Genomic DNA, 20,868 nt, shown 5'->3' with positions numbered 1-20,868 from the left:
TATTCTCTTCCAAGTCATACAAATATATTAATCAAAATATATTATTTTATTTTTTAATAATAATATTAAACTTCGATTAATTCATTAAGTTTTATGGGTATTCAATTCAATCCACACAAGTAAAGTTATATGGTTTTCGCTCCAAATTATTTTCTTATGGAATTTAATGTCTACGTTTAATTGTAAAATTTTATACTCATCAAACTGTTATAGTCGACTTTCAACTAATTAAAAATAAAATTTATCTATCAATTCTTATTTTTCTCCTCTTCACACATTAATATTTAAAGTTGCACATTATTTACGTATTATTTACTTTTATTGACTCACCTAATATAATTGCAATAAAACTAAATCAAACAAAATAATTTATTAAAAACAAAATCATAATTTAAGTAAAAAGATACTAAAATTATATATAAAAATTGACTACGTCAAGGGTTCTTGGTTAATTTCCATTGTCATAATTACATATCTTTTTATTTATTTTTAGTAACAAGAACCCTACTCGTCGAACAGGTAAAATCTCAGATTTAGTAATCAAACCCAAACTCTCCTCGGACTATTTGGAGATTTCACACATAATTAGTTAAGCTATCCCTTATGGGCAGATAATTACATTTATTTCTTGATGAAGAAATTAACGTTTATATCAATTATCTCCTGATTTGATGTGGAAGTAAATTGTTTGCATCATAGCTCCTCGGAGATTCAAACAAAATCTTGGTCCAATGTAGTTTACAGAATAGTGTGTGGTAATAGCATATTATGTAAAAGAGTGACAAAGATAATGCGTGAAGCAGAGAGAGGCAGAGCCACCAAGTGAATATGAAACAATTAAAGCAAAAATAACTGAATAATTGGTGAAAGGTATACAGAAATCCTCTACATTTGAGGACACAACTAGAACCAACTGACACATGTACATTAGACATCCAAAGCTTCCTGTATATTTGGATCTTACAACGGACTACCCTCTCCTCCATATTTGAGAAATTATTATCCTCTTCACGATCACCATCCATCCTTTCTTTATGGCCTTGCCATGCATTTCTTTTGGTTTTCTTTAAAGACTGCTGTGAATAATGTTGCAGAAAGCAGCACGCAATGCGTATACATGGTGGTGGGCCAGCCATATCAGAACAAAGCAGTCAAAATGGTTGGAGCAGAACCTCCAGGGTAAGCTTTATATTTCATTTCCTTTCTGTTTTTTAATGGCTTAATCTCTGAATGATGCCCTTTATTTCTCAATTGTGCTCTAGTTTTTATAATTCCTTATTTTGCATGAGGAACAATATCATTCTGGGAATTTTGGTGAAAATGGAATAGACAAATAGATCTTATGAATGTTTGCTTGATGTTAAAGATAATTGCATCTGTGAACATTTTGGCATTGACATGATTTTGGTACAAATGACAGATATGGAGGAAAAGGTGGGTGAGATGCTCAAAATCATCGATGACGATGGGGACTCGTTTGCCCAAAGGGCGGAAATGTACTACCGAAAGAGGCCAGAGCTTGTAAGTCATGTAGAATACTCATACAGGTCATATCGAGCATTAGCAGAAAGATACGATTACCTTTCGAAAGAGTTGCAGAGTGCCAACCGCACAATTGCAACCGTGTTTCCTGAGCAAGTTCAGTTTGATATATATTCTGAAGATGAAGATGATAAAAGTGAAACATCTACTATTGACAATGAGAAACCACCCGAAGCTGTCATCCCAAAAGTCCCTGCAGTTCCAATGAAAGATTTCCTGAAGAGTCCTCCAATGGGACTGCCAAGAAAGGGGCTAAAGAAATATAGTGCTTCTGCTAAACCTCCTACAACACCATCAAAATCAGGCCTCACCAAAAGCAAAGCACTCGAGGAAATTGACAAGCTTCAGAAAGGAATCTTGGCATTACAAACTGAGAAAGAGTTTGTTAAGAGTTCATATGAATGTGCTTCAGAAAAGTATTGGGACATCGAGAATCAGGTAACTGAAATGCAAGCCAATGTGAGCCGCTTACAGGATGAATTTGGAATTGGGACTGTTATAGAGGACAATGAAGCTCGAACTTTGATGGCCGCCACAGCTCTCAACTCATGCCAAGAGACCTTGTCTAAGTTGCAAGAGAAACGAGAGCGGTCAGCTGGAATGGCAAGAGTAGAGTTCGAAAGGATCTTGGAGTATCATGAGAAGTTTGCAAGCCTAAAAAATCAGTTTCTTCCCAACCAAAATAATGAACACAAACCCTTTACCTCAAAGAAAAATGTATCTTTGAGTGCAGCATCAGCTTCACAATTAGAGGGCTTAGATCCAGAGTTTAGTAGCATGGAAAATAGTGAAAATGTGAAACTGTTGAGGGATAAATTTAAGGAGCAGCTTGGAGTTGATTCAAATTCGTCCCTTTCAATGAGCAAACTGGTTGACATGATTAATAAACTTGCAGATAAAGTTGTTAATTTGGAATATCAAGTCTCTTCTCATGCGGCTATGGTGATGAGATTAAGTTCAGAAAATGATCAGTTTCAGGCAGACATTCAGAGCCTTGAAAGGGACAAGGAAGCTCTGATTGCAGATTCGGATAAGACCAACAAAAGGCTAGTAGAGCTGGAGAAAGAGTTGGCTAGAATAAAAAGTCTCAACCAAATCATTACAGATCAAAACAACAACCTCCAAACACATCTCACTGAAGTAAGTTGTAATGTTGATTACTTGTCCGAGAAGCTAAAAAGTGTGGACATGGAAGAGCATGTCCAGGATGCAGGATTTTTCCCACAAGTGAAAGCAGCTTCAGATTCAAAAGAAGAAAGTAAAATCGAAGAAGAAGAAGAAAAGCTGGTTTCTGACACTGGTGACAGTGCAATGAGCATAACAGACCCAGAACCTGAGAAGGAAAATAATACTTCGGTTCTCAGGAATTCTATCGAAGCTGAAGAAGAAAACATTGTTGATTCCCGCCTAAACGTTAAGCCTGGGGCTAAGCCTGAGGAGTTGAGATTGACCAATGAGGAGAAAGACGATAAGAAAGAAATGCCCGATACAAGAAGCTGCAATCTTAATACTGATCTTGAAGAACTTGGAATTGAAGAGGGAAATCCAAACAGGAGGATGCTCTCGCCTGGATTAGAGGAAAGAGAGAAAAGTCTACCAGAGGACTACACTTCAGTTCTTCAGAATTATCAGGATGTGAAGAGAAAGCTGAGTGAAGCAGAGAAGAAAAACCGGGATGGATTTTTAGAATTGGCATTGCAGATAAGGGAATTGGAAAATGCTGTTGCCTACAGAGATGATGAGATTCAATCTTTACGAAGTAAAATCAGCTCACCGCGAAGCAGCATGGCAGACTCTCATCAGGGAGGATCAACATGCCGTGAAAGCATATCACATGCAGGCTTCTCCCCAGAAATGGATTTTTCATCACAAGCTTCGCCACAACCCGTTCCAGGCAGTGAATATAGTTACGATTTCAATGAGACAACCCAACTGAAAAAGTCACCTCAAAAATATTTCAAGGCAAACCTCAAGAATCCCACTTGTTCAACTGGAGAAGAAAAAATCCGTTCAAATATCGATGAACTTCTGGAAGAAAACCTGGAGTTCTGGTTGAGGTTCAGCACTTCTTATCATCAAATACCCAAGTTCCAATCTACAGTAAGTGATCTGAAAGCAGAATTAACAAAACTGAAGAGGAATGAAAAGAAAGAAGATAATCGAAAACATCCGGATCTTCCGTCTGATCCTCGAGCCATATATAAACACTTGAGAGAAATAAAAACAGAACTAAGAGTGTGGTTGAAAAACAATGAAGTTCTGAAAGATGAATTGCATGGAAGATATTCATGTTTGTGCAATATCCAAGAAGAGATAGCAAACGCAGGTGGAAAGGCTGAAGAGAATGGATTAAGTAATTACCAAGCGGCAGAGTTCCAAGGTGAGATTCTAAACATGAAGCAGGAGAACACCAAGATCGCGGATCAATTGCGTGTAGGACATGAACGTGTTGAGAAGCTGAAGACGGAGGTGAAATCCATACTGGCTGAACTTGATGAAGAATTTCGAAGACGAGGAGCCACAAAGAGCCCCAGTAAAGCAGCAAGAATTCCCCTGCATTCTTTCTTGTTTGGAGTCAAGCTAAAGAAGCATAGACAAAAGCCATCACCCTTTTCCAAATGATTCCCAAATTACAGAAACAGTAGAATGGTCTAGCTGTGGCTGGACATTTTCCATAATTTTTTATCATTGCCTGTTGCATGTTATTTAATCCATAATGTAATTTCTTCTGTTGTTAAACACTAAATTAGCTTAATTGCATAATAGAACCTCATTGTGCTTCTGGGTTGTGTAAAGGCCAAAGGCCGTACCTTCTTGCTCACGAGGGGCTAAACTTGTTAAAACAAAATGGCCAAATGACTATTTCCCACCCAAAGTATGCCTTTTCATAATTCTCAACCACACCACCAACCCCCCCCCCCCCCCCCTTTTTAAACCCTAAAAATTAACAATTTCCTTTCAAAACCAAATTTTTCAATGTTTTCCCTCCTAGGGTTTCCAAACTTTCGGATAAAGTTTTCTAGTGAAGAAAAGCTTCTTTTGCGATCTCCAGACAACGTACCCACCCTTCAACGCGTCCTCCTTCCAACTTGCTGGAGGTTGTTTTCGTCAATGAACGAAGACGATTTGTCTCTGTCGTCGATGAAGACTTCGTCTTTGTCCCTGGACGAAGATGAGTCGTCTTCATTCTCTGACGAAGACGCCCCCATTGAATCAGAAAGAGTGCTACCAAAAAGAGGATGCACTGGAGGATGGGTATATTTCTTAAAGATTGCCGAAAAAGCTCTTCTTTACTAGAAAACTTTGTCTAAAAGTTTAAAAACCCTAGAAGAGGAAAACATTGTTTTTGAAAGTTTTAATTAGAGGGAGAATTATTAATTTTTAAAGTTTATGCAAAAAGGAAATGAATTCAAATTTAAGTTTATTTTTAATATTATAGATAAAATAACGATTTTACCTTTATAATCATTAATTTTAACCGTTTATAGATAAGTAAATAAAATTTTCAAAATTAAAGAATGAAAACTTAAAAAAAACATAATTCGAATAGAAACTAGTCCTTTGGCCAGACGAAAAAATAAATAAATAAATAAAGACAGTACAATTACCAACTGACATGACAAAGATACTTTCATATACTTTTTCGTACCTTTCCTTGAGAAAGAAATTTACACTACAATATACTGAAACAAGAGAACCATACGCCAAGACAAAAAAGTCAAGCGAATTTGGACAAGATTATCTTTCTCTTCGTCCCTGCATCTCATCACTGACCTTTATTTTGCTAAAGGGCCCCAGATTTCGAATACATTTATCTGTTGCCAGTTTCTTGTCAAGGTTCAGAAGCTCGAAATTTCTTCAACTGCAGATAGATTTTCATTTTCCTTAACCATTGAATCCACCACAATATTGACATTTTCATTTTGATTCCCTTCAGCCTGGTTATCACCAATATTTAGTTGGTCATTCTCAACTACCTCCTTTTTCATAGAACAATCTGGATCCTCCGCAATAATTGCTTTGTGTTGTAATCCTGAGTCCAGTTTTTCTATGGCTGGTACATCTGCTTGAACTTCTTTGCTAGGTTCATTTCCAATAGCACTGGATAAATCAGAAACTTTGATGTCTTCTTCAGCTTTAACTTCTGGCTTTAATGGAGGTTCAATAGCTGGACTAAATTTGACAGCATTAATCTGTTCAGAAGATGTATTCTGCTGAACTCTTGGTGAGGCAGCTTTAACAGAACTAGGCTGTGAGGCACTTGATGTGGCAGCAGCATTGGGTGATACAGCTGCCAGGCCCGTTCGTATATAGCGTACTGGAGAAGCATCTGAATGGGCTGGGGCACCACCAGTGATGGAAGGTCTGATTGATGAAACTCCTGATGGTATGATATGGATTGCATTCTTCCCCTGAGTAACCTTGAGCAATGATGCGGCATCTGATTGGGTAACAATACGAGCACCAGCAGCAACTGCAGCAGCCCTTAAACTTGAATCTGTACTGTAGTTGGTCTTTGCCGGTATTTTCTTAGGGGCTACTCCTACTCGAGATTTTGCTGCAGACCCTGGTGATGCAACTGGAGAAGATTTTGTTTGATTGGGGACTTGTTGAGATTGAGATTGGGCTTGCACAAAGCTGTTGCTACCACCCAGCAAAGCTTCAGCACTTGAAGTGGGAAGCCCGGAGTTATTAGCAGTAGGATTTGAAGGCGCCCCAGCTGCTTCAAACTCAACTAGAAATCAGTCAAACTTGGGCAAATAAGAACAAATATTCTATGAATTGGCACGTTAATACACAAAAATAAGAGCCATCCATAAAAGGAAAGAGATTTACCAGTAGAGGATGTTATGCTCTTCACTGGCATATCAAGGGCAAGGGACATAGCGTGACGAGCTGCCAGCTGTGCTTCAGATAGTTGTGAACCAGACGAATTGGCTCCCAAGATCATGTTACCTTTTTTCCTCCTAAGAGTATTCCACCTCTGCAAATATTGGAATACATTTGTGAAAATTAGTAGAACAAGAAGCAAGAAGAAAGCCATGCTAGAAAAATTGTCTAGGAGTCAAATAAAGTTTTGGTGAATATATAAATTCAATTATTATACAACAATATGATTTCGATCCATGTGATTAATCTTAGATATAAATAGCATTACAGAGATATGAAAATCCATTGCCGGGATTTGAACCCGGGAAATCTGGTTGATACCCAGACATCCTGACCAGACTAGATGACAATGGATAGCTATTATATAGTGATAATCTTAAAATAATTTTTAACCATAAATGAAACTCAGCTATAAATCAAGCTCATCAAAATTGCCAAATTTTCACCAAAATACATCAAGTCAAAGAACAGCGCTAGTGTCTCAGCAAGGAAAGAGCTACTAAATGATTTTCCACCAGAAAAGTTCAACACCTACACACAGAAAGAGAGGTGGTAGAGGAGGGACAATAAGACTAAGTGACAATGGCATTCAATTATTCTACCTCAATGTCAACATAGTGAAAAAATATGGGTGAAGCAAAGCCACAAGTAAAACCCAAAGCAAGGTGAGGCTAATTATCAAAGACAAGATAGAAACTTTTAAGCCCACCATATATAATTAAAATCACATTTTTATGCACACTATCCTTACCAAAAAGCCTATTCGTATTTTATTCTTTTTCTTCTATCACCACAAACAACAAACTTCCAGTATACATTCATACATGACAAAACAAAAACCAAAGGTGAAGGCCAAGAAAAAAGAAAAGGAAATACCTTAGTCCTCTCAGTTCAGGAACAAATAATCACACTAGATTACCATCCTACATATGATATAAGTTTTTTTCCTATTTAATAGAGCAATGGGCAGTGGATATTTTACAGTCACCTCATATTAATATAAACATACAGTCAGATCAGACATTGCAAATTATTATACTGGATTTGGGTAAACCATTATCAACATAATGATCCTCATGGAAGATTCTCAATTCATATAAACTTGTGGAACTCGACACTTGTAATGAGAACCATGCCACTACTCAACTTGAATAAGCCATAACAGAGCTGACTAACAGAAAATATTCCTTGCTACTCTATTCTAACCACTCAATATCCTGGTGAAGAGAGCTTAATAAAAAAAATAGGATCAGTGTCTACTTTCTTCTGAAATGCCCTCCGAGTCTCACCTATCTATAATGTAATTACAACAGTTGGCACCACAACCAAGTGCAACAACAGACAATAGAATACTATCTGGCCAATGTAACTCAACGCGTCACAGAGATGTCTTAAGAAATTATCAGACGGAGTAAATACAAGGACATTTCGACTAATAATCTGCACATTGTCAAATGTGGGAAAATGGAATATGATTGCAGGTGAAGACTAATATGTCAATGAATGAGAAATACAGTTGATAAAAAAATGATCTGATGACTGCATATGCCTATCATTTATATTACCATATGGATGAAAAGAACTTACATAACTAATCTTTATTCTCCATACCATCTTCTGAAAAAGAAAAGAGACTCAAATGCATGAAATGGTGCGTTAAATATCTACAAAGTGCATGACATGGATAGTATAGCAGGGTAAACTAAAACAAGAAAAGGAAATTGAATTTGAGGATGGTCATGCACAGTTAACAAAACAAGGTAATAAAAACAACCTGAGATAGCTGCGAAGCATTTCTGTCCCACTTGAAGTCTCCTTTTAAGATATTTGCCCAATTCCCTTCACCACATTTCTGCACAGCAGCAATCAATTCTACATCCTCTACAGGAGTCCAGGCTTTTCTTTTCTTTCGAGCAGGCATTTTGCTACTTACTGATTGATATCCATGAATTCCTTCTGTAGTTGTCGCCATAGGTAGGGGCAGTTTCTGAACCGATACTGGAACTGTGATGTTTGTTCCTTGCATTAAGCAAACAGGCTGAGAATGTTCTGATGAAGCTCTAAAAGACTGACCATTAGGAATATTTATTGTCAGTGGAGCTTCCACTGTCGAGCCATTTGGGAGATTGGAATCACTTGGCAAACCAGAAGCAATCAATACCTGGCAAAACAGAACCATTCTCATAAACTAAATAAACTGGAGAAAGTGAATAAAGAATAGATAAAAGAAAAAAGATGGACTGTAATTTCCAAATGAATCAGATCTAACCCATAGCCCATTGGCAATGAAAATCAGTGATAAGACCAGGAGAATAAGTAAAGATAAAAAATGAGTTTATGCTCTGTCAGTTCCAATTTTTTACTAAGAAAGCTTATGTCACTTACTTTTACACATGCAGCAGCCTCAGTCAAGGCTTCACTGCTAACATCTGGGAAAGCTTCCAGTTCATACTCTAAGTCACTATCATCATCCTGACAAATGAAAAGTTAATTAGCAACACGCTAAAGGACCCCACATTGTATAGGATTAACAATACACTCAGAAGTATTCAAAGCATGGATAGTTTACATAACAACAAACGAAAGATTATACAACAATACATTTATGCACATTGCAAGTTATCCTGTCCCTCAAATTATAAGTAAATACAGTTACAGGTCAGAAGATATGAGGATTTACAAGAAGATGAACAATCCATGTCATAAGCCAGTGAAACAACCCGTCAACTCCGATAAAAACTACTGATCACGACCAAAAATAAAAAGGAAATGTGGTGAAATGAGCCAAAATAAGCAGTTTCAATTCAGTGGCATCCTATAATAGTATTCTTCATCACAAACCAAATAAAAATACATTGTTCAGCATCAAGACAATAACAAAAAATTAGTTTGACAATCACACCAACACTAACAAAGAACTGGATAAGGCATGAGGGCTAACAATAATTGTTCTGATATGAGGGCCAACATAACACATCATAAATCTTGCCTAATTGTAATATTGATCATGAACTGAAGAATAATGATGAAGTTAATTATTACTTGCGAAAATAATGATAAGCAGCCAGTATGGTCAAAAATAGCTGAAACAATAGACATAACAAAACATTAAAATTAAAAATATTAGTCACTGCACATCGAATTACAGTTATCAATTTCCACACAAGGTTATTCATTACGATGTCTTTGTAATTGCCCTTAGGAAAAATAAATGCATGTGACAGGAATACGCACATTACTTCGTTGCATACTAAGAATGTGTATTTCTTTCAACTGAGTCAGATACTATGGTCCTAATATGGTAAACATTCATAGAATGTGAGAATGATACCACTAACTTTCATCCTTCTATCTATTCCACTTATGTCAGGAAGAAAAGACTTCAAACATGGCTTGATTTCTATGAAAGTTGGTCATGCAGTTGTTTAGTACACCTCCTCAACATTCCATTAGCAGCAACTTTAAACAAAATGATTTGCCAACAAAAACAACATTCAGCATTACCAACTACTTTTTTGTTTGAATATTTGCTCCACAAAAACACATCTCACGAGTGAGAAATTTTTAATCATTTCTGTTCTAAATGAACCTTCATAATTCCTACCCCACTAAATCTTTTGTGAGTGTGAGCGAATGCCTGTCATCCTATGTATGCGTGCATAAGTAGCAATTCATCTGTCCTCAGTTTGATACCTGATATTATCTATGTCAATTCACAGACATTGAGACAACACTACATGTTCACAATGGTTTTTTCCACTATGAATGGCAACCATATTTCCAAAACAAACCAGATTAGCTAACTGAAGATGAAAGCAATGCTAGGATAAGTGAACAATTAACACTTTTTCCAAAAAACACCTGGCACAGCCATGAGACTGATCCATGTCGTATCCAGCACCAACAATCTGAATACAACCGAGACTTAACACACATTTAACCAACAAACTGTCCGACTTTACCAAACATCCTAATCACTATTCAGAAAATATCATCAATACCAATATATACACTAAACCAAATGCCCTGGTACGCCATAAAAAGTAACAACTTAATCTTGTTAAAAATAACTATCGCGTTTACAAAGGAAAATTCTAAAAATAAAGAAGAATTAGCATACAGTATTAAACAGATGATTCAACAAACTGATGTTGCTTAGGTATAAGTAAGGAAGAAAAGTTGTAAAATCTAACCAAAGGTTGAGCGCCATCTTCCAATTTTTCGAGCAAAGGGTTGCGATAAGCTAAATGTCTCCAAAGCATCTGATACTCTCTAGCATTAGAAATCCCGGTTGAAGTCTTCTCCACTAACGCATTCCAATCGAGCTTAACTCCCGGAGACCGAGCAACTTCTTGCAATAGCGCCAACACAGTGTTTGCTGTGTATCTGTACAATAACAAACACCGAATCATATAATAGAAGTAAAACATAAACTTTTGATTATTAAAGATATTAAAATGAAAAAAGAGAAAACCTTTGCAAGACAAAGGAAATGTCTGCTTCGCTGATGAAGCCCTTCTTGTGCTTTTCGTTAGCCTTTTCAACCATTGTATTTGTGCAATTGCATAGTATAAGTGATGAAAATTAGTACCCAAAACCCTAGAAAGGGTTTTAGAGAGAACACATAAGGAGGGAAGAAACCCAAAAGGGAAAGAACAGAGTAGGAGAGTGACCGAGCGTTGAAGAGCGTGAAAAACACGCGCTTAGAGAAGTGGAGAGAAAGAAACGGAGGTAAGTCGACTAGAGTGCCTAAAAAAAATATGAGAGGAGACAAACGGCGGAAAAGTGGAGCGGCGTTTCGGGGCTTCCAGGTGGTGAAGAAAAACTGCAAATTTAAAATGGCGACAATGCCCTCAGTTTCTTTGATTAGAGAGGAATAGGAGGCTTGGGATATAATCTGATTGGATTCGAAGTCATCAGGTTCTCTTTGGTCCAGAGGAATATAACAAGAGACTTTGACAAGGGCATGCGGTGGTGACTAATAATTTTATTTTATTTAGATTGAAAAATCCAAAATAAAGCTAGTTGTACGCCATTAACTGCTTCTTTTTATTATTGGTCGGAATTCATCAGCTTCCCATTTCACCGTTTTTGTCTTTTCAGAGGTCCAACACTCCAACCCCAACAACCACTCCATTGCTATGTCTGTGCCAACCACCACGTGTTTTAACATAAAATTTATAATTTCAAATTTTATATTATTTTTTTAAAATTTTATTTTGGCTCTAAAATTATTTAACTTTTGCATCTCTCTGGCTCTGCAAAATGCAAATGCCCCATTCAAATATTAAAATGTAAGATTGAGTTACAACAAGTCATTTTAATTTTCTGCGGAAACCAGTGACATTTTCCACCATTGCTGCTATTGCTATACAATCTTTGCTACTTCTCTGCTAGTTGCAGTCAAAGAAGCTTGAGCTCCACCACTCCATTTGGTAACATGACCTAAACAACTTTAGAGAACCATCACCACACGTCTCTAAGATATCGTCCCTCCATTTGGAGTTTCTTCACAGTACACTCTGCCTTTGATGAGTCCACATTTTCCTGAAATTTTTGCCAAATGGAAAAACAGCCTTCCTTTATTTATGAATGCACACTATATCACTAGAGGCAAGAACAATAGAATTGCTTCACAAGTCTTAGCATCATCGATCATCGATATCCAGGTGATTTTCCAAATTAGGACAGGTGCCACACCCTGAACTGGATGATCATGAATTTTAATAGCAGGAGAGGCATAAGTTGTCCAATGATGTTCAAAGTGCGATGAACATCTCTTGCCATCCCCTTGGCATCACCACATACATAAAGATATCCCTCCTTAGGAATTAAACTCCACAAATATGCTGCCTGCAATTGGAATAAATTCAAACTCAGAATTATAAATATCGACTGCAACATCTTTTGGCATCAGCTAAAACTCACTTTATCCATCATCTTATGTTGAACATATTCCTTTTGTGGTCCTTCCTGCAAGAATGGAACAATCAGCTCAGAGAGAACACCTTGCACCACAATTGCAGAGCTTGTCCTCGTAAACAAAATCTTACAAATGAAATTAAGACCAGAAATGATATGGCACAAGTTCACAATGTTTTCAACAGTTTACTGGTATCAGAAGCACATATAGCAGAGATCCTAACCATTCCACCATTTCGACATCCAAAGAAGAGTAGAGCAGGACCTAGTCGAGCACTGTTTTCTTTCAGGGCCATTCTTTCCTGGTAAATGAAATAATCCCTGATTTCCTTGTTTCATTAAGATAAAACAAGTGAACATAAAATGCAGAGAGTGATCCCATACCTGTAGAAATCCTCTGAAAGGTGCCAATCCAGTCCCGGGTCCTACCATGACAATTGGAATGGAGGGATCAGCCGATGACTTAAAGTTAGACGGTCTGAAAAAAAAATATGAGCCGCGCTACAGCCACAACTTGTCTCAAGAGGAACTGCATTCTGAAAATTTTTACAAACATGAATGTTAGATGCCATTATAGCCCAAACATGAATGTTAGATGCCATTATAGCCCAAACATGAATGTTAGATGCCATTATAGCCCAGTGTATATCTTAATACTGATACATCATAAAATGCAATAGAGAAGGGTGAGGCAAAGGATTTGAAAGCTAAGTCACTACCTTCATCCAGGTTGAACACACCTGTTGTGCATTCTATTAGTGGGAGTTTGACCATAAACTAAAGCACATGTTACATGAACCCTACTGGGGGAAAATCTGTGATACATAAAGAGAAGTAGCTTTCATTGAACTACCCAGAAATTAATAGACACAATGATACTAGTGTAAAGTAGCATAACAACGAGGTGAGCAGGTAGCAAGCAAGGGGCCACAACAGCAAAAATTACACCAAGGGGAGGTTTTCCTGATGGGTACTCCGCCATAACCTGACTGGTTACAACCCATTGTGAGTACTCATCCTGGATAATGGAAACATATGGCAGACATACACAAGAGCAGATAAAACAAAATGAAGTATTTCAAATGAGTAGAGAGGTACAAAAGAGGTAAAGGATAGCAAAAGTTATGCCAACCTTCCCCCCAGGTGATGATAAGAACTTCAGTTTCTCTGCTTCTCCAGGTTCAGTGGCATGGGCAGCCAGAGCAATCAAAGCAGCTAATCAGAGCACTCAAAATTAGTTATACTTAATACCAACTAATCAAAATATTCATGATGAAGCTATCATTAAAAAGATTTTCAACTCTTTGATGAGTCAACCAATAATTAACAGTCACAATTCACAAGGTTATAATCTTTCCACATTATGAAGTTGTAAAAGTCAGCTCATGGTTCACGTTTATTTAACAGTCACAAAATGCCTTTCCGCCCAACACCACATGATTTTGAAGTTCAATCACTCATCGAAATAATTATTTCAACACTTATACGCTAAGCACCTCTTTAAATCCAACCATATTCTGAAAGCTCATCACAATAACACGCTAATTCAATAACCAAACCAAATCAAAAATGCAGAGAAAGAAAAAGTAAAACCTCTGCGGAGCCCTCGGCAGTCCTGGTCTGAGTGCCGTAAAATATAGTTACATTAGTCTTGCCTGAAGCGACATTGACCTCGTGGTCGTCAACAGAGACTACCATTGGCTTAGGGGCACATTTAGCTTCACTCCTTTATTTCGATCCGCTCATATCCTCCACACGAGAACTAACATATCAATTACCACTGCAAACGCCGCTGTTACTACAATAATCATCGTGTCCGACACGGAACCCCCCAGCGGCACCCCAAGCAATGACTCCACAAACTTGACCAGAATCCAAATCCAAGCTCATCTTTCGATTTGTTTTTTTCAATTTTCTGGTAAGGCCCTCTGTGTGAAATTATAAAAAAAGATATAATGTAAAGGTTGTAGAGAGAGAGAGAGTCAAGAAGGTTCTCTTTCCAAATTAAGAGGGGGAGGGGTCTGCGTTTTGTGGATTTAAGTGCACGTTTTGAGGGAGCTTGCAGTGGGAAAGTGAGATGAAAATGAAGGAAAGTTGGTTATTATAGTTTAGTTAATCATTGCAGGTGCTCTTCTGGGTGAGTTTTACTGTTGACCAACACTAACAGATGCAATTTGCTTGACTTTTCAGTCTTTTTTCTCTTATTTTACAAATATTGCATCATTTATTAGCTTGCAGACATAGAACTAACAAATGTCTTCATCAAACGGCTGCCCATTTATTTTAGAGCTCCTTCAGTTTTTCTATGGCTGCTACATCTGCTTGAACTTCTTTGCTAGGTTCATTTCCAATAGCACTGGATAAATCAGAAACTTTGATGCCTTCTTCAGCTTTAACTTCTGGCTTTAATGGAGGTTCAATAGCTGGACTAAATTTGACAGCATTAATCTGTTCAGAAGATGTATTCTGCTGAACTCTTGGTGAGGCAGCTTTAACAGAACTAGGCTGTGAGGCACCTGATGTGGCAGCAGCATTCGGTGATGCAGCTGCCAGGCCCATTCGTGTATAGCGTACCGTTGAAGCATCTGAATGGACTGGGGCACCACCAGTGATGGAAGGTTTGATTGATGAAACTCCTGACGACATGATATGGATTGCATTCTTCCCCTGAGCAACCTTGAGCAATGATGTGGCATCTGATGGGATAACAATACGAGCACCGGCAGCCACTGCAGCAGCCCTTAAACTTGAATCTGTACTGTAGTTGGTTTTTGCTGGTATTTTCTTAGGGGCTACTCCTACTTGAGATTTTACTGCAGAACCTGGTGATGCAACTGGAGAAGATTTTGTTTGATTGGGGACTTGTTGAGATTGAGATTGGGCTTGCACAAAGCTGTTGCTACCACCCGGTAAAGCTTCAGCACTTGAAGTGGGAAGCCCAGAGTTATTAGCTGTAGGATTTGAAGGCACCCCAGCCGTTTCAAACTCAACTAGAAATCAGTCAAAGTTAGGCAAATAAGAATAAATATTCTATGAACCGGCACATTAATACACAAAAATAAGAACCATCCATAGAAGGAAAGAGATTTACCAGTAGAGGATGTTATGTTCTTCACTGGCATATCAAGGGCAAGAGACATAGCATGACGGGTTGCCAGCTGTGTTTCAGATAGTTGTGAACCAGATGAATTGGCTCCCGAGATCATGTTACCATTTTTCCTCCTAAGAGCATTCCACCTCTGCAAATATTAGAATACATTTGTGAAAATTAGTAGAACAAGAAGCAAGAAGAAAGCCATATCAGAAAAACTGTCTAGGAGTCATAAAGTTTTGGTGAATACATAAATTCAATTATTATACAACAATATGATTTCGATTCACGGGATTAATCATAGATATAAATAGCATTACAGAGATACGAAAATCCATTGCCGGGATTTGAACACGGGAAATCTGGTTGATACCCAGACATCCTGACCAGACTAGATGTCACCAGATAGCTGATATATAGTGATAATCTTAAAATAATTTTTAACCATAAATGAAAATCAACTATAAATCAAGCTCATCAAAACTGCCAAATTTTCACAGAAATACATCAAGTGAAATAACAGTGCTAATTTCTTAGCAAGGAAAGAGCTACTAAATGATTTTCCACCAGCAAAGTTCAACACCTACACCCAGAAAGAGAGGTGGTAGAAAAGAGACAATAAGACTAAGTGACAATGGAATTCAATTATTCTACCTCAGTGTCAACATAGTGAAAAAATATGGGTGAAGCAAAGCCACAAGTAAAACCCAAAACAAGGTGCAGCTAATTATCAAAGACATGAAAGAAACTTTTAAGCCCACCATATATAATTAAAATCGCATTTTTATGCACACTATCCTTTCCAAAAAGCCTAATCGTATTTTATTCTTTTTCTTCTATCACCACAAACAACAAACTTCCAGTACACATTCATCCATGACAAAAAAAAAACCAAAGGTGAAGGCCAAGAAAAAGAAAAGCAAATACCTTAGTCCTCTCAGATTACAATCCTATACACACAATTTACCATCCTACATATAATATAAGTTTTTTTTTCCTATTTAATAGAGCAATGGGCAGTGGATATTTTACAGTAAACTCATATTAATATAAACACACAGTCAGATCAGACATTGCAAATTATTAAACTGTATTTGGGTAAAGCATTATCAACATAATGATCCTCATGGAAGATTCTCAATTCATATAAACTTGTGGAACTTGACACTTCTAATGAGAACCGTGCCCCTACTCAACTTGAATAAGCCATAATAGAGCTGACTAACAGAAAATATTCCTCGCCACTCTACTCTAACCACTCAATATCCTGGTGAAGAGAGCTTAATGAAAAAATAGGATTGGCCTACTTTCTTCTGAAATGCCCTCCGAGTCTCACCTGTCTACAATGTAATTACAACAGTTGGCACCATAACCAAGTGCAACAACAGGCAATAGAATACTATCTGGCCAATGTAACTCAATGAATCACAGAGATGTCTTAAGAAATTATCAGACGGAGTAAATACAGACACTTCGACTAATAATCTGCACATTGTCAAATGTGGGAAAATGGAATATGATTGCAGATGAAGACTTATATGTCAATGGATGAGGAATACAGTTGATAAAAAAATTATCTGATTGACTGCATATGTCTATCTTTTATATTACCATATGAATGAAAAGAACTTACATAACTAATCATTGTTTCCCATACCATCTTTTGAAAAAGAAAAGAGACTCAAATGCATGAAATGGTGCATTAAATATCTACAAAATGCATGACATGGATAGTATAGCAGGGTAAACTAAAACAAGAAAAGGAAATTGAATTTGAGGATAATCATGCACAGTTAACAAAACAAGGTGATAAAAACAACCCGACATAGCTGTGAAGTATTTCTGTCCCACTCGACATCTCCTTCTAAGATATTTGCCCATTTCCCTTCACCATATTTCTGGACACCAGCAATCAATTTTGCATCCTCTACAGGAGTCCAGGTCTTTCTTTTCCTTTGAGAATGCATGTTGCTCCCTACTGATCCATTTCCATTAATTCCTTCTGTAGTTGTCGCCATAGGTAGGGGCATTTTCTGAACCGACACTGGAACTGTAATGTTTGTTCCTTGCATTAAGCAAGCAGGCTGAGAATGTTCTAATGATGCTCTAAAAGACTGACCATTAGGAATATTTATTGTCAGTGGAGCTTCCACTGTCGAGCTATTTGGGAGATTGGAATCAGTTGCTAAACCGGAAGCAATCAATACCTGGCAAAACAGAACCATTCTCATAAACCAAATAAACTGGAGAAAGTGAATAAAGAATAGATAAAAGAAAACAGATGAAGGACTGTAATTTCCAAATGAATCAGATCTAACCCATAGCCCATTGGCAATGAAAATCAGTGATAAGACCAGGAGAATAATTAAAGATAAAAAATGAGTTTATGCACTGTCAGTTCAATTTTTTTTCTAAGAAAGTTTGTCACTTACTTTTACACATGCAGCAGCCTCAGTCAAGGCTTCACTGCTAACATCTGGGAAAGCTTCCAATTCACACTCTAAGTCACTATCATCATCCTGTCGAATGAAAAGTTAATTAGCAACATGATACAGGACCCCGTATTGCATAGGATTAACAATACACTCAGAAGTATTCAAAGCATGGATAGTTTACATGACAACGAACAAAAGGTTATACAACCATACATTTATGCACATTGCAAGTTAGAAGATATGAGAATTTACAAAAGATGAGCACTCCATGTAGTAAGTCAGCGAAACAACTTTGTCAACTCTGACAAAGACTACCAATCATGACCAAAAATAAAAAGGAAACGTGGTCAAATGAGCCAAATTAAGCAGTTTCAATTCAACGACATCCTATAATACTATTCTTGATCACAAGCTAAATAAAAATACATTGTTCAGCATCAAGACAATAACAAAAAATTAGTTTGACAATCACACCAACTCTAACAAAGAACTGGATAAGGCATGAGGGCTAATGATAATTGTTCTGATATAAGGGCCAACATAACACATTATAAATTTCCCTAATTGTACTATTGATCATGAACTGAAGAATAATCATGAAGTTAAATATTACAAGTAAAAATAACGATAAACAGCCAGTAGCTTCAAAAATAGCTGAAACAATAGACATGACAAAACATTAAAATTAAAAATATTACAGTCACTGCATATCTAATTATAGTTATCAATTTCCACACACGGTTATTCATTACTATGCCTTTGTGATTGCCTTTTGGAAAAATAAATGCATGTGACAAGAATACGCACATTACTTCGTTGCATACTAAGAATGTCCATTTCTTCCAACTGAGTCAGATACTATGGTCCCGATATGGTAACCATTCATAGAAAGTGAGAATGATTACCACTAAATTTCATCCTTCTATCTATTCCACTTATGTCAGGAAGAAAAGACTTCAAACATGGCTTGATTTCTACGAAAGTTGGTCATACAGTTGTTTAGTACACCTCCTCAACATTCCATTAGCAGCAACTTTAAACAAAATGATTTGCCAACAAATTCACCATTACCAACCAGTTTTTTTCCTTGAATATTTGCTCCACAAAAACACATCTCACGAGTGAGAAATTTTTAATCATTTCTGTTCCAAATAAACCTTCATAATTCCTACCCTACTAAATCTTTTGTGAGTGTGAGCGAGTGCCTGTCATCCTATGTATGCATGCATAAGTAGCAATTCATCTGTCCTCAGTTTGATACCTGATATTATCTATGTCAATTCACAGACATTGAGATAACACTACATGTTCACAATGGTTTTTCACCATGAATGGCAACCATATTTCCAATACAAACCAGATTAGCTAACTGAAGATGAAAGCAATGCTAGGATAAGTGAACAATTAACACTTTTTCCAAAAAACACCTGGCACAGCCATGAGACTGATCCATGTCGTATCCAGCACCAACAATCTGAATACAACCAAGACCTAACACACAATTAACCAGCAAACTGTCCGACTTTACCAAACATCCTAATCACTATTAAGAAAACATCATCAATACCGATATATACACTAAACCAAATGCCCTGGTACACTAATAAAAAGTAACAAAACCAAATGCCCTGGTACACTAATAAAAAGTAACAACTTAATCTTGTTAAAAATAAATATCGCGTTTACAAAGGAAATTTCTAAAAATAAAGAAGAATTAGTATACAATATTAAACAGATAATTCAACAAACTGATGTTGCTTAAGTATAAGTAAGGAAGAAAAGTTGTAAGATCTTACCAAAGGTTGAGCGCCATCTTCCAATTTTTCGAGCAAAGGGTTGCGATAAGCTAAGTGTCTCCAAAGCATCTGATACTCTCTAGCATTAGAAATCCCGGTTGAAGTCTTCTTCACTAACGCATTCCAATCGAGCTTAACTCCCGGAGACTGAGCAACTTCTTGCAATAGTGCCAACACAGTGTTTGCTGTGTATCTGTACAATAACAAACACCGAATCATATAATAGAAGTAAAACATAAACTTCTGTTATTAAAGATATTAAAAAGAAAAAAGAGAAAACCTTTGTAAGACAGAGGAAATGTCTGCTTCGCTGATGAAGCCTTTCTTGTGCTTTTTGTTAGCCTTTTCAACCATTGTATTTGTGCAATTGCATAGTATAAGTGATGAAATTAGTACCCAAACCCTAGAATGGGTTTTAGAGAGAACAAATAAGGAGGGAAGAAACCCAAAAGGGAAAGAACAGAGTAGGAGAGTGACCAAGCGTTGAAGAGCGTGAAAACACGCGCTTGGAGAACTGGAGAGAAAGAAACGGAGGTAAGTCGACTAGAGTGCCGGAAAAAATATGAGAGGAGACAAACGGCAGAAAGTGGAGCGGCGTTTCGGGGCTTCCAGGCGGTGAAGAAAAACTGCGAATTTAAAATGGCGACAATGCCCTCAGTTTCTTTGAGTAGAGAGGAATAGGAGACTTGGGATATAATCTGGTTGGATTCGAAGTCATCAGGTTCTCTTCGGTCCAGGGGAATATAACAAGAGACTTTGACAAAGGCGTGTGGTAGTGACTAATAATTTTATTTTATTTAGATTGAAAAATCCAAAATAAATCTAGTTGTACGCCATTAACTGCTGCTGTTCATTTTCGGTTGGAATTCATCAGCTTCCTATTTCACCGTTTTTGTCTTTTCAGAGGTCCAACACTCCATCCTCAACAACCACTGCATTGCTATGTCTGTGCCCACCACCACGTGTTTTAATATAAAATTTATAATTTCAAATTTTATATTATTGTTTTAACATTTTATTTTGGCTCTAAAATAATGTAATTTTTACATCTCTCTGGCCCTGCAAAATGCAAACGCCCCGTTCAAATATTAAAATGTAAGATAGAGTTACAACAAGTCATTTTAATTTTCTGTGGAAACCAGTGACATTTTCCACCATTGCTGCTATTACTACACAATCTTTGCTACTTCTC

The 20,868-nt window shown here is 37.1% G+C and overlaps 3 protein-coding genes across 4 annotated transcripts; 1 reads left to right on the top strand and 2 right to left on the bottom strand.

The window, feature by feature from the left end:
- The first annotated feature begins 1,047 nt into the window (after positions 1-1,047).
- On the top strand, positions 1,048-4,324 carry LOC123229081 (protein NETWORKED 2A). The gene is made up of 2 exons (XM_044654659.1): positions 1,048-1,179; positions 1,421-4,324. Exons 1-2 carry the CDS (start codon positions 1,086-1,088, stop codon positions 4,162-4,164), a joined length of 2,838 nt encoding a protein of 945 aa, XP_044510594.1. The 5' UTR covers positions 1,048-1,085; the 3' UTR covers positions 4,165-4,324.
- Positions 4,325-5,159: 835 nt separating this feature from the next.
- Positions 5,160-11,434, bottom strand: LOC123229816. 2 transcript variants are annotated; one of them, XM_044655794.1, is made up of 6 exons: positions 10,907-11,434; positions 10,626-10,818; positions 8,818-8,904; positions 8,207-8,593; positions 6,379-6,526; positions 5,160-6,262 (listed from the first exon to the last, which is right to left on the bottom strand). In XM_044655794.1, exons 1-6 carry the CDS (start codon positions 10,978-10,980, stop codon positions 5,382-5,384), a joined length of 1,770 nt encoding a protein of 589 aa, XP_044511729.1. In that variant the 5' UTR covers positions 10,981-11,434; the 3' UTR covers positions 5,160-5,381. The 2 variants fall into 2 exon arrangements, with proteins under 2 accessions (XP_044511729.1, XP_044511728.1); XM_044655793.1 differs by having other exon boundaries at positions 5,160-6,277; positions 10,907-11,431.
- Positions 11,435-12,737: 1,303 nt separating this feature from the next.
- On the bottom strand, positions 12,738-20,514 carry LOC123229817. Its single transcript, XM_044655795.1, has 9 exons — positions 19,957-20,514; positions 19,677-19,869; positions 17,878-17,964; positions 17,266-17,652; positions 15,446-15,593; positions 13,948-15,344; positions 13,487-13,569; positions 13,074-13,169; positions 12,738-12,890 (listed from the first exon to the last, which is right to left on the bottom strand). The coding sequence occupies exons 1-6, from the start codon at positions 20,028-20,030 to the stop codon at positions 14,638-14,640; spliced, it is 1,596 nt and encodes a 531-aa protein (XP_044511730.1). The 5' UTR covers positions 20,031-20,514; the 3' UTR covers positions 12,738-12,890; positions 13,074-13,169; positions 13,487-13,569; positions 13,948-14,637.
- Between the last annotated feature and the right edge of the window lie 354 nt (positions 20,515-20,868).

The sequence above is a fragment of the Mangifera indica genome, chromosome 11 (assembly GCF_011075055.1).
Source record: "Mangifera indica cultivar Alphonso chromosome 11, CATAS_Mindica_2.1, whole genome shotgun sequence".
In the NCBI taxonomy this organism is placed as follows: domain Eukaryota; kingdom Viridiplantae; phylum Streptophyta; class Magnoliopsida; order Sapindales; family Anacardiaceae; genus Mangifera; species Mangifera indica.
Note: the sequence above shows the minus strand (reverse complement) of the source record. Positions and strands in the feature narration are given on the sequence as shown.

What these genes read in the sequence shown, in the direction of transcription:
- LOC123229081 (XM_044654659.1), top strand. Translation starts at nt 1,086, where the DNA reads ATGTTGCAGAAAGCAGCACGCAATGCGTATACATGGTGGTGGGCCAGC. An exon ending in GTTGGAGCAGAACCTCCAGG is followed by an intron (nt 1,180 to 1,420) that starts GTAAGCTTTATA and finishes TACAAATGACAG; the next exon opens with ATATGGAGGAAAAGGTGGGT.
- LOC123229816 (XM_044655793.1), bottom strand. Translation starts at nt 10,980, where the DNA reads ATGGTTGAAAAGGCTAACGAAAAGCACAAGAAGGGCTTCATCAGCGAA. An exon ending in ATTTCCTTTGTCTTGCAAAG is followed by an intron (nt 10,819 to 10,906) that starts GTTTTCTCTTTT and finishes GTTATTGTACAG; the next exon opens with ATACACAGCAAACACTGTGT. An exon ending in ATGCTTCGCAGCTATCTCAG is followed by an intron (nt 6,527 to 8,206) that starts GTTGTTTTTATT and finishes CAATATTTGCAG; the next exon opens with AGGTGGAATACTCTTAGGAG.
- LOC123229817 (XM_044655795.1), bottom strand. Translation starts at nt 20,030, where the DNA reads ATGGTTGAAAAGGCTAACAAAAAGCACAAGAAAGGCTTCATCAGCGAA. An exon ending in ATACTTCACAGCTATGTCGG is followed by an intron (nt 15,594 to 17,265) that starts GTTGTTTTTATC and finishes TAATATTTGCAG; the next exon opens with AGGTGGAATGCTCTTAGGAG. An exon ending in GAACATAACATCCTCTACTG is followed by an intron (nt 15,345 to 15,445) that starts GTAAATCTCTTT and finishes ACTGATTTCTAG; the next exon opens with TTGAGTTTGAAACGGCTGGG.